Source organism: Thalassophryne amazonica, chromosome 11 (genome assembly GCF_902500255.1).
Source record: "Thalassophryne amazonica chromosome 11, fThaAma1.1, whole genome shotgun sequence".
In the NCBI taxonomy this organism is placed as follows: domain Eukaryota; kingdom Metazoa; phylum Chordata; class Actinopteri; order Batrachoidiformes; family Batrachoididae; genus Thalassophryne; species Thalassophryne amazonica.
Window position 1 is genome coordinate 25,788,395 of NC_047113.1, and position 14,079 is coordinate 25,802,473.

General features: G+C 38.3%; 1 protein-coding gene across 1 annotated transcript in view; it reads right to left on the minus strand.

Moving 5' to 3' along the window:
- The window catches only part of klhl4 (kelch-like family member 4), a 142,525-nt gene that overhangs the window by 85,824 nt on the left and 42,622 nt on the right, over nucleotides 1-14,079 (minus strand). Inside the window, 1 exon segment of the mRNA XM_034181012.1 lies at nucleotides 4,483-4,626. Coding sequence (XP_034036903.1) covers nucleotides 4,483-4,626 — 144 coding nt within the window.

The following is a 14,079-nucleotide window of genomic DNA, read 5'->3' on the forward strand; positions in this document are numbered from 1 at the left end:
CATCAGAAGACACTACCACCAAATAGAAACTGTAACAAATGGAGCTGAAATTCTGCCTGTATGAAAATAAACTGATTTGAAAACCCTATTTTTTTTTCTTTTCATTTCCTACACAAGGTTCTTTGACAGTTTTCAGCTTTTCAAGCCGTGCTTGTTATTGTTATTGTAACTTCTAAGAAATTAAATTACAATTTACGTCTGTCACCTCTGGTAACCAGCCAGCTTATAAAAATGAAGAGATTAGAAGGGGTGCACAGAAAACATATACTGCCACAAAAACCTCAGTGGGGAACTACAACAAATACTCAGTTCTCAAGATCCACTGAATGGTTTCATTACTACACTCAACAAAAATATAAACGCAACACTTTTGGTTTTGCTCCCATTTTGTATGAGATGAACTCAAAGATCTAAAACTTTTTCCACATACACAATATCACCATTTCCCTCAAATATTGTTCACAAACCAGTCTAAATCTGTGATAGTGAGCACTTCTCCTTTGCTGAGATAATCCATCCCACCTCACAGGTGTGCCATACCAAGATGCTGATTAGACACCATGATTAGTGCACAGGTGTGCCTTAGACTGCCCACAATAAAAGGCCACTCTGAAAGGTGCAGTTTTGTTTTATTGGGGGGGGGGGATACCAGTCAGTATCTGGTGTGACCACCATTTGCCTCATGCAGTGCAACACATCTCCTTCGCATAGAGTTGATCAAGTTGTCAATTGTGGCCTGTGGAATGTTGGTCCACTCCTCTTCAATGGCTGTGTGAAGTTGCGACGACGAACTGGAGTCAGGTCGAGACCCCGATGAGGATGACGAGCATGCAGTTGAGCTTCCCTGAGACGGTTTCTGACAGTTTGTGCAGAAATTCTTTGGTTCTGCAAACTGATTGTTTCAGAAGCTGTCCGAGTGGCTGGTCTCAGACGATCTTGGAGGTGAACATGCTGGATGTGGAGGTCCTGGGCTGGTGTGGTCACACGTGGTCTGCGGTTGTGAGGCTGGTTGGATGTACTGCCAAATTCTCTGAAACGCCTTTGGAGACGGCTTATGGTAGAGAAATGAACATTCAATGCACGAGCAACAGCTCTGGTTGACATTCCTGCTGTCAGCATGCCAATTGCACACTCCCTCAAATCTTGCAACATCTGTGGCATTGTGCTGTGTGATAAAACTGCACCTTTCAGAGTGGCCTTTTATTGTGGGCAGTCTAAGGCACACCTGTACTGTACTGTATATGTTGTGGCCTTTACTTACAGTCACCAGATCTCACCCCAGTTGAACACCTAGGTGAGAAGGTTCACTGACATGACAACACACATTTAATGAAATTTAAGAGGCTTGCAGAACCAATGAATGCCAAGGCACATAGAAACTGTTGTGGTAGCACATGGTGGTCCAACACCTTACTGAGACACTTTATGCCCCCACCCATTCTATTTATTTATTTTACCATATTAAAAGGGCAAATGTAATTATTACTTCTACCAGTTGAGAGATGAGGTGAACCCGAATTCTGACTTTTTTAACTAGTCTATACGCCTTAATGCAGATGTTATCATTAATTAGCCAGAACACAAAATTACAACATGGTGGAAATGTTGGATAAGCTCCCCATGGTCCACTGTGGACTCTATCATTGACCATGTGTAGGTGATTGCAGAGCTTTGTAATGTCTTAGGGTGTGGATGTTATACAAAAGAAAATCTCTTACAAAGTGTTACAAAAAGCATTAAAATGAAATTCTTGAAGCTGAGTCAAGCCTGGTCACACAGCACTAACGCAGGACACCGAAGCCAAAAGACTTTCGGAGACATCGTTTCACCATTGTTTAGCTTTGTTTCTGTAACTGGCACTTCGTCAGAATTTTCAAAACTGTTGAAAAATGTGAACGAATCCTGACGACAACTTCAATTCGTCCGTATTCTGTTTTGCTTCTGTCTTAACGGTTCGTTGCCGTTTGTGTAGTTCCCATACTGTCAGCATTCCATTTGAGTGTCGTCCAACTTCATCCAACCTCCCAAGTCCGACGTCTTGCACAGACACTGACAATATCTGAGCAGATCAATAACTAAAGATCCAAGAGCTGACCGTGACTCGTTGTCATACAGAAACAATAGAGGCAAGAACATTTGAGCAACTACTTTAACTATTTACGAACGTTGCAGCCGTCTCTGGCTGCAATGTGCGTGTGCGTGCACATGTGGTATTGAAGACAGATTTGTTATCGAGACAACGCACCTGCACGTGGCTGTGGAGAGCACAGACTCACTGCAGAAATGATCACAGTGTCAAGGTCACCCTTCACTTCATTTTCTGTTGTAGTTTCAGTTTCGTTTCGTTTTTTTATGCGTTCTGCACTAGCAGGCTTTTCAGTGATGGTAGAAGTGCCGACTCATTCGTCCACTTTTTCTCGATGATTTGTGGCAAATGCCGCGTAACCTTCTAAATTCCATCAACCATACCTTGTTCCGAGAACAAACACAACCCTGCAACATACTGTTTAAAACCATCCTATTCACTGTTTTAGAGTATCCCAGAATCCTTTGCGTGCTGGGGAGGGAAGCTTATGGCTCAGCTTAATGCTAACTTTAACACTGAAAATGCCATAGACATGCTAATGCGTTAGCATCGGTCCCATTTTTAAGTTATAAAATACATCTATCAACTGTTTCAGGAGACCATAACAGGTAGGTTTAACATAAAAAAGATAAATATTACTCACAAACATATGCTCTTTAGGGTTTTAGTGGGGGGAAATTAAGATAAAGAAAATAAAACAAAGAACCAATGAAGCAGCAGATCGAACATTGAAGCACTGCTTCATTGGTTCAAGGTTCAAAGCAAAGCTGCAGAAATGGTTTATTATACAGACCTGCTCCAGGGTCTGTAATCAATGTAGAGAAATGTTCATTTTCCTGACAAACATCCCCTAAAACAATGGCCACTCTGAAGGACCGATAAGCAAAAAGGCTATTGATGTTGATGGATCGAATCATTTCTTAAGGATACCCAAAAAGAACCAGTTCCTGACACGCAACCTAACAGCAACACACTTTTTTTTTTTTTTTTTTTTATAAAAACTCACATTAAAGGCTCACCATTATCTTAGTTAAACACTTAAATACATATTTTGGTTGACTCAGCTCCATAATGACGCAATGATGCAAACAAGTTGCTTGTTGCTTGTCCACTCCACCACCCGCAAACACTTGTTTACACTGACAATGAAATCTCGGCCTCCCCAGCGAGAACGTGATTACGTGCGAGATTTGACACCGTAAAGGCGTCAATATATAGTCTATGGTCAATACTTTTTTGAGATATCTTGTACACAAACAATATGGACAGGGTGAGATGGAAATGGTTGACCTCCTGTGGCAACCCTACGGGAACAGCCAACAGAAAAACATACTGAAAATATGTAGGGTGATGAAACACATTAAAATATTAGGTGCACATGGCATTCAGTATCTATCTAGGCAGCTGATATTCATATCTGTGGGTCCTGAAGTTTGGAGAGGGAGAGATGTTTAGAAAGAGCTTCCTGAGTCGCTGGACAGATTTCCAAGTCTGAGTCCAGGTGCTTCCTGTCTTACTGTATGGATGTGAGACTTGGCTGCTAACCAGTGCCCGAAGCTGACAACTGGATGTCTTTGGTATGGCATCACTTTGAAGGATCTTTGGGTTCCACTGGAATCATTTTGTCTCAAATGAACCGTTCTTTAAGGAGACTCAGATGATGAGTATCATTTGCATTGTGAGGGAACATGTCTCAGTGGTCTCATACTGGAGAAGGCCAAGGGGTTGCTCACGTTTGACCTGGCTGTAGTAGATAGATGGTTACATTTATGAGAGATGGAGATGAACTAGATGTCTGCCTGGACATCAGACTAGACCTGACCTATATATAAGCATTTATAACAATTATTTTAACAGTGGTAAATAAGACATGGTTATCTTTTCCTTTAAGAAGTTTTTTCTTGCTTCTTGGCTGTCTGGATTAAACTAATACACCAGTGGATGCTTGCACAACACAACTACTTCCCAGGATTCCGTAGTGCAGTCAGTTCCACCATCCAGCTGAGGGCTAGATGCCTAAATATTGACAGCTCCATAAGTGGATGGCAGTGTTCCTTCATGCATCAAACATGATGTGCAAATGAGAAAGTGCAGTTAACCCTGTAGCATCACACTATATTTAATTGCAAACTCGTGAACATGGCTTTTATATCTGCTTTCATCTTCTGTTAGCCCAAACCAAAATCAAAAATTCTTCCTTGCATTTTACAGAAGACATGACATGATTCACGTGATTAAAAGCATTAATAAAATCAGTGCAACATCAGATCAAACTGAAGCCTGGAGAGGCCTCATCAGCATCTTCGTAAACACAGATGAGCTTCTGCTACTCGTTCGGGGGAAGCAGATGCAGGTGTAATTAATGAATCACAGCTGACTGAAGTGCAGGCACCAACCTGTGAGCTGGTATCTTATGATCCCCCGCAATCAACAGGACATCACACAGCTGCTTGTGCTGGAGGTACGTCTCCATCTTTCGGAAGGTCTGTTCTGCGTGATTTGTGGCCTGGAAAAACTCATCAGAGGAGTTGGTGTTCATTCTCGAGAAAGTGCTCAGAGCCAACCTGAGGAAGGGGAGCGAGGAGAGAAGGAGAGATGACGAAGAGAACCTACCGTCAAACTCACAAAAGGACTTTGTGTTCTTCACTTTGCGAAGACATTTGACAAGCAAAGGACAGCATCTTTGATATATTTTCCAGTAGTTGGACAATTGGCTTGTACCATTCCATACTTATGTACACAGGTCTACAAGTCTTTTTGGACAGTGATGCAATTTTGTAATTTTTGCCTCTGTCCACCATCACAGTACATTTGAAATGTAATAATCAAGATGTGTTTGTTGTGTAAACCTTCAGCTATAACTCAAGGTATTTTGCAAAAATATCATGTCAACCATTTTGGAATTACAACAATTCATTTACACATATTCCTCTATTTCAAAGGTATAAATAATTAGACAAACAAAATACAAACAGTGTTAGTAATACAAATTGTCACTGTTCCAGCCATATGTCTTGGACTTCATTTGCACAATTTATTAAGAAACACAAACAGTCTGATATTGTGAGGTAAATATGTCTAAAGTAGGAAGCTCTCAAAAACTGAGTGACTTGCAATGAGGGAAGCCACCAAGACACTAACGTCAACTCTGGAGGTGCTGTAGGCTTCTGCAGCTGTGACTTGAAAAACTGTGCATTGTGTGACTTTTGTTTATTGTGTCATCAGTTATTCAGCTTCATAGTACAGTGGCACATAGAATGATTTCTTCAGAAGACGTGGCATTTTAGCAACAATTTGCCATACAGTACACAGGAGACTCAAGGCTAGTTCTTGATCTGTTAGCATGTAATTGCAAAGAGATCTTGCATGTAAATCCTTCTCCCAGACACTCCACCAAGATACTGTGAGTCATGATGCAACAAACAAACAGAAGCATATAATGCCTTTAGAGTTGGTATGGATGTCTTGGTGGCTTCCCTCACTAGGCTCTTGTTGCACAGTCACTCAGTTTTTGAGCCTTACTTATTCCACACAGATGGACTAATGTTTGTATTTCTTCATGATTGATGTAAATGGAGGCCATGCACTTTGTTAAACCCCTTGAACTGTGGGGAGGTGATGGTCTAGTGGTTAAGCATTGGCCTTGAGACCAGAGGGTCCTTGGTTCAAATCCCAGCCTGACAGGAAAATCACTAAGGGCCCTTGGGCAAGGTCCTTAATCCCCTAGTTGCTCCCGGTGTATAGTGAGCACATTGTATGGCAGCACCCTGACATCGGGGTGAATGTGAGGCATTATTGTAAAGCGCTTTAAGCATCTGATGCAGATGGAAAAGTGCTATATAAATGCAGTTCATTTACCATTTTAATTAAAGGTAAAATTCTACACTCCAAGCCCACCTTGAGTGTTTCATTTGAACTCCACCGTGTTGGTTGAGAGAGGCAGAATTACCAAAGTTGTGTCAGTGTCCAAATAATTATGGACCAGGCTGTATTTTCTTCAAAATTAATAAGCCACAACACTACACAGCAATTTGTTTAATTAAGTTTGCCCATTATTAATGAAAGATATAGCCAGCCGGAAGCAAAAATTCTGTGAGGACTTTATAGAAAAGAGAAGTTTAAGTATCACTAATTCATTAACTTCACTCTGTGTCTTCTTTCTGTTTATTATCACAAACATGGAATTAAAAATGTAAAAAAAAAAAAAAAAATGCTGTGCCCAGTGAGATAAACAACCGATTATTTAGGACACAATAGTGTTTATCTGCACACACAGTGTTCCCGTTTCTCTGTTCCCTGCTGTGTATCTGTGTGTCTCCTGCCACTTTAAGCTGAAATTTAAACTGCTGTGCACTAAAGTCTGTCCATAAGTGGATAACTGAGCTGCTGCCGTCCAGCGGGACATGCAATCCATACCCGAATGTGTGCATGCTTTTGTTTCTGTGCACGTGTGGTTCTGCCTATCTGTGCGTGCACGTGTGTTTTCACAAAGGCAGGGACTTAACAAGTGAACAAGCCTGTTCCGCACGGCATTGTGACTAGGCTGAGTCCCTCTCCCCACAGGCTGCTAGATTACATGCTGTTTTACAGGCGTCCAAGTAATCCCTCAGACAGACTCGTGGCACATAACCCGGCCGAGTCGCATCGGCATCCTTCACAGACCAAGTCCACTCATTGACATTTACAGTTGTTTGCTACATAAACCGACCCCAAACTGTCTCTCCGGGGGAAATTTACTCACATTCCATGGGTTTATCTGCCATGTAAGGACTAATATCTTCAAGAAATATTGTCAGTGCCATCTAAAGCACCACTTTTCCTCACTCATTACCACTCAGAATGCTGTGTGTTGCAGTAAGCATTCATCAATACAACTGATGTGACAGCCCTCTAATGGTTGGTATTGGCATACACTAAGATTGATCAGCGGGGAGGATTGGAAGAGATTGGAAGAGGCGGTGGCTCTTATTGATGTTCCAATTAACACAATATTATAAGATTTAACAGAGTATGGAGTTTCTCCTGTTACCCACCAACACCAGCACTTCATCTTGGGAATTGTTTATAATGCAGTGTAGTCACTGCAGTACCCTATCTTCTAATCTTTATTGGAAGACTTTATGCTAAAATCAAGAATAATTTATTCCTGTCATGGTAATTCCCTACTGGCTGTGGAGTCTTGGAGGGGAACACCAAACAAAACTGAATAAGCAATGGGGGCAGTAAAACCTAGATACATTGCCTTTGTGCTTGCTGCAAGGCATCCTGTAAGAATTTTCTCACCTACCAATCTCCCCGACACTAATTGCTTTGGTATCACATTTGAGGGAGCCATAAATTTCGCTGAGGTGTATATTTCGCTAGCAAATTGGATCATCAGAGGTATAGCCAAATTTTATAGAGACCTAAAGCCTCAGAACACCCTTATTCCACAGAAAATGCTGCAGGGATGAAGCTGTATATCCACACGAGTTACAAAGCAATTCACAGGAGAAAACAGAGACTAGAGGTATCGTTTATGGGACATCGAAAATCAATATCTCAGGAATAGAACAGAACATTCTTAGATCAAATCTTTTCTCCAGTGAACATATACCACCTCATCTTTTCATTTATTGCAGTCACCTTTCAAACTCCCTGACCCTCAAGTGTAACTAATGCAATGCAAAAAAAGTATATTTGTCTAATTTCTAGCCAGAATGACAAATTATGCTTCATATAGACCACTCTTAGAAATAAAACATTGAATTTAATTGATAAAGTTAAGGTAACTTTTTCCACATAACATTGTCAATTAAATGCAAAACAATATTGTAGTTGAAATTAATTAAATCAAATGAAACATTATTACTTAAGTCCCTAAAATTAACAATTGCAAGTATATTGAAAATAATAGTATTAATTACATTTTAACCCCCGTGTTTCATTTCTTAGAGTCCAGAATCACTTAACAATATGGTGACCATATTTTGATTACCGAAAACAAAGATCCGGCAATGAGATACTCGAATTCCGGTCAATTTAATGGCCCAATGAAAAACAGTGAAAACCAGGACATTGCCATCACTTTCTAAAAAAAAAAAACCAGGATGGCCAGGACAGGATGTGAAAACAGGACATGTACTGGGAAAACAGGATGTTTGGTCACCTTACTTAACAAGTAAAATTTTGTTTTTAGATACTAGATCTTTAAAACCTTATTAGGTCAAAGAGTTTTGGAAACATCTTGTTTTGAGCCATATCTGAGATGATTCAAGCTTTTTTGACTCACCATAAGAGTTATAATATTAGTAATAATAGCAAAATAAAGCTCAAAAGATGTTTTCACAGCTAATTCCATGAGCTAAAACTTGGTCTTGATAACCCCTAATCCACAAACTGAAAAGTTAACTGTAATATCTCTACACTGATCTGAAATAAATATTATTATTATTATAATATGGCTGCAACGCTACATGCGCTCTGATTGGCTGATTTCCGGTCTCATATGGGAAAATACCACCATCAAGTTGGACATGAACGTACTCCATAAATATCTAAACAGCATCGGCTAAAAACACAGATTGAAAGTTTACCAGCTAACAACCGGCCATCTATTAGCAAGTTTTTCACGGAGGTGAAGCGAACAAGTCTGACTACGAGCCTGCAGCTTTCATATATATATATATATATATATATATATATAATTAACAAGTTATTAACCTCACTTGTTCAGTCTGTACGGGAATATCAGACCTTGGTGTTTAGTTACACCTTGGACTGATATTTTCCTGTACAGACCGCGAACTCAGTTAATCCTTTAATATTACTGGTGAAAAAAAAATATGTATGATTTAAATACACATTGAAAACATTTTAATAAGATAATTAATAATTTACTATGGCTTGACCGCTTGCTCACCATCTCCTCGGGTGATGCGCGTTACCTTTACATGGCGTTAGCTTCATTTACTGGATTAGTGGAACAACCCTTAGCAAAAAGTAGTATACTTAAAGTTCATTTTATTAAGTATGCTTCAGTATAAGTATAAGTATAGCAAGTATACTACAGACCGTGTATTGTTAGTATACTAGAAAGTACACAAATTTAATACTTTTTCGGACAAAATTAGAACATTTCAAGTTTCTAAAAGTATATTTTAAAGTTCGTTTTAAGTTTGCAAAAGTACACTTTAAAGTATACAACAAGTACACTCATCTATATACTATCAATGTACTTGGTATATCCCTCTTGTATGCTTAAAGTATACCACACGTGCACTTATCAATGAACTTGATATATCCCTCTCCTATGCTTAAAGTATACCACAAGTGCACCTATCGATATACTGCCATTGTACTAGTTGTATACTTTGAGTCCCTATTTTTACTTTGTTATCGTATACTTAAAGTATACTGTTATACACATTGGTTATTTCACTATTTTACTTTTTATACTTTAATTTTGCTTGGCATATTACTTGTAGCTTACTATTTATACTGAAAATATACTCCTTAAAGTATTCTTAAAGTAGCTGTTAGCTCCTTACCTGAATTGCACCCACCACTGCTTATTTCAAGAAATCATAAGTGACTTTGTCTTACATTAGGTGTAATTAGATTTTTGACTACAACTTACACAAACGACTGATTTGGTAAGATTCTGAGTTGTTACAGTGTCGGATTTATTTATTTATTTCCTTTCATTACTGCATGTTCAATGGGTGGTACTACTTTGATGAAAACTAAACAACGAGGTTCTTATGTAGTCAGACTTGAGGACACTTTTTTGTTTTGTTTTGTTTGTTTTTTTTTTTAGCTGTGCTCTTGAAAACCAATGTGCAACAGAAAAGCCACCAATGAGAGAACGCACGTAGTCCTTCCATTGTTTTAAACATTTCTGCTCCAATAACTGAACACATCGTGTGCCCATAGATGAATAGCTGAGTAATTCAAGATATAATTTTTTTTCTTTCTTTTCTCCCGCCCCAATCCAGGTTAGTCCTGATCTGTACGGGTTGAGAATCCCTGTATTTTTCCAGGCTATTTTCAACACCTTCCATCTACAGGACGGAAAGTTGTGCCTGCCTTGACCCATTGCGATACCTGTCTCTCAAAATGAATTATAACAGCCATTGACCCTGAAGGCAGCTGAGTAACTCGGGTTTGGTTGAGAATCTAACGACTAACGACAAAAAAGCTTTCTTGCAACATGTGCCATTTTGATCAGATCCTTATCCCTCTGTATTTTCACATTCACTATTTTGGCATTTGGCTTTATGCTCACAGAAATAAATACACCGACTGTAATAACTTGATCCCAGCAGTGGGACTGAGCTGATAACTCTGCACAGAAATAGATTTTTATCTCTGCAGTATCCTTTCTAGCATAACACAGCTATGTCAAAATGTTTGTTACCAGACACACCTGCTTAAAAGTGTTAATGATAGAGGAAATGTACCTGCATACAGGAACTATATCTTTTGATATTTACTGTGAATGTGACCATCGAGTGCTTTAGGTTCGTTCACCTGTGCAGTGGAAAAATTGTTGCAGCTATTAAAAGAAATGAAATAATTCCCGATTAATGCTTCCCTCCTACTGTTTTGCTAAAACCCAACATGAAAAGTGTGGAGGAGAATCACTTGAGGAAAACGTCTCTGTAGAGACATGCCATCAGGTCCATAAATACTTGGACAGTGATACAAATTTATTTTTCTAGTTTTGCCTCCTTACACCACCACAATAGAGTTCAAACAATCAAGATCTTGTTGTGTTTCAGCTTTAATTCAAGGTGCTTAACAATATATATATATATATATATATATATATATATATATAATATATATATATATATATATGAATTACGAGATAAGGTGTCTATTTTTTTTAACCATTGAATGCAATGTGCTTCCATAATAAATAATAAACATTTCCAAGTCTCTGAATATATCTTAGATTTAATTTACAACAACCATTAAAAATACAACAGTATGAACGTGATGAATCTTTCTCCAATCACAACCACAGATACCTATAACATCTTCTGGGTTGTCTAGGTGTCTTGGTGGCTTTCCTCACTCTTCTCCTTCTTGCACAGTCACTTAGTTTTTCAGAACTGTCTACTCCACACAGATTTACCATAGGCTGCCAAATTGTTTGTATTTCTTCATAACTGATGTAAATAAAGTCCAAGACATATTCAGTGACTTGGAAATGTTCATGTATCCATCCCCTGACTTGTCTGAAGAAAACTGGCAATAAACTGATTATTTACAGGTATTATACCAAAGGGGCCCATTACTTATGCAACCCATTATTTTGGCTTTTATATTTTTAATTAATTTATGTCAGGTTGTAGAGATTTACTTTCAGTTTGAGTTTAAGGAAGATAATTTTAGAAATTTTTATATTGAGAAGCCTGGTTTACTTTTTGTATTTAAAATGTCATAAACAAATTAAAATATGTGAAATACCAAGGGACTGAATGCATTTGTACGCCACTGTAATAATGCACATGCATGTTATTACTTGTTTTCTCATGTGATGCACAACATATTAACACTTGTATAATAGAATAGAATAGAATAGAATAGAATAGAATAGAATAGTCTTTATTGTAATTGTACATGTATAGAAAACATTCATTATCCTTGGAAATTTCCCAACAGTATGAAATTGCATGGAATTGGATGTTGGGACATGCAAGTGAAAAATGTGCACATTTCAGCAAATACACCAATTTGCTGATGGTAGGTTGAGTCACTGAATATATGACTCTCATAAATTTTGGAATAATATGCATAATATGTAGATAGTGATATCAAATATTTATAGATATTTATACTGTATATGCATTTGCATTCCACTTATGCTGGTATGAATTGAAACATGTACTAAATCATAGATTTTGGTCTTCTAACTGGGTTTCCCTCAGGTCTGTAGGAATTATATTACAAGATAAATAAATCTTGAGCCTTGTCATGGACTGGCTGTGAGCTGAGATCAGCTCCAGGACTCATGACCCTCAAGAAGCAAGGCTGGAATTCAAAAAGGATGAACTGATCATTAAAAATGGAAAATCGCCTAGTGGTCTGCAGATTTTTAGTAGGGTTTTGTCAGGTATCATGTTGGGTTTATTTGTTGTTGTTGTTGTTTGTTTGTTTGTTTTTGTTTTTTGTTTGTTTGTTTGTTTGTTTGTTTTTGAGGTGGGGAGCCGGGGGGGTCCCTTATATATTATGCAAATTAGGCAAATTATTGACTCAGAACATTGTTAAAAGTAGATGTACACATGTAACATTCCATAAGGATGTGTTGGGGATTATTTTCTTTCAAAATTTGGATATTTAAATGAAATAATCCCATTCCACATTTGAAGAGAAATGATTACTGCTCTATTTGCTATCAGCAAACGTCAAAAGCTAAGCAGAGGCATAAAAAGGGTTTGTGACACCACAGACTTGATCATATTTCATCAAAGATGCCCTTGCAAAATGCAGAAAGCCGATTTAAAATAATCTAAATCAGTTATGTGTAATTATAAAATGTTCTTGGAGATAAGGATGACATTCAAATGAAAACCAGATTCTCTTTGCTGATTTGCACTACCTTAAGGCAATTGTCACTTGCAGACTGACGCCCTTTGTGGCTTTGCGGCATCATGAAGCGTGCGGCAAATATGTGAATTATTGCTACTGGAAGGGGAGGAGGTGATGATATTTGTATTCCAAGGCAGTGGAGAGTGAATTGAGATATCATTCAAGATAACAGTTTGCCTGTGTTAGTGTTTATGTCCTAGAGGTCAGGGTTCCCATTCTGTTGGGGTTAACTGCCGTCATATATTCTCTGCCAAAGATAGACAAAGGGTATTTGAATGAGACGTGTGAACAGAACACACAGTACATTGATACAGGGTGTTACACACATGAGAACACACTGTGATGTTTTATTTTATCGAGTATTTTTGCATTAAATCTTCTGTTGAACCATGTTACTTGGTTAAGAAAGAGTTACAGTTTTACTAGCGACAATGCAAAGAACAACTAACATTGACCTTGTTGGCCACCAGATCAAAGCTTTGAAATGAAGTGAAAAGCAACTTCTAACATCAATTATACCTGCTCCTAATTTCCATCATGCATGTGATGATAAGATTATTCTCCATAATAATCCCAGACATTATGCACACCTGTTCTTTTCATCTTGCAAAAGTTAAGCAGCGGAGGTCCTGATTAGTTCTGGCTGGGAAACCACTTACAGCACAAACACGGGGAGTTGCTCACATGTTGCTCATAAATGGCCGCCATAGTAAATGTGATACATCACTGTAAAGCGTTTTCAGATTTGGCATCAGGTGGAAAAAGCATTGTATAATTTAAGTTTAATTTACCATTTGCTAAATGAAATGTGAGAGATCATTGGTGTCACGAATGTTCTCAGAGAGCACACTGAATATCATGCAGGGGAGTCTTAGTGGTCTTATAGTCCATGAGGCAGTCATCAATTTTGACCTAATCTGTACCACTTAAGGTGACTCAGTGACCCTTAGAATCCAGCCTCAGTGTATCATGGCCTACACAAAAATGTATGATAGCCATCCCAGGGTGGTAGCTGTAACCAGGTAGGGGTCAATGAAGAATTACACAGAGGTCAAAATTTAAAAAACCTCCAATCATGTAAAACTATATCACATAATTTGTCTGATCATAATGATTCCAAAAAGGTATAGTTTGGACTATCTGTGATGGAATATTGTGGAGTTATACAGTAAAAACAGCAAAAATGGTGACAAAGGTCAGCTTCAGTTTGTACAGGGGTCAAAAGTTAAAGTTGCTCCAATTTCAGTAAAAAATGATGCAAATTATTGGTTGAAATAAAAGATTAATAAATGGAATAGTTTTGGCTGTGTTGAATGTCTGGCCTCCAAAGTAAAGGTCAAACAAGGTCGACATCCATTGAATTCTATGCCATGTGACATATTACCCTGTAACGTGATAACTAAGCATGACAGATG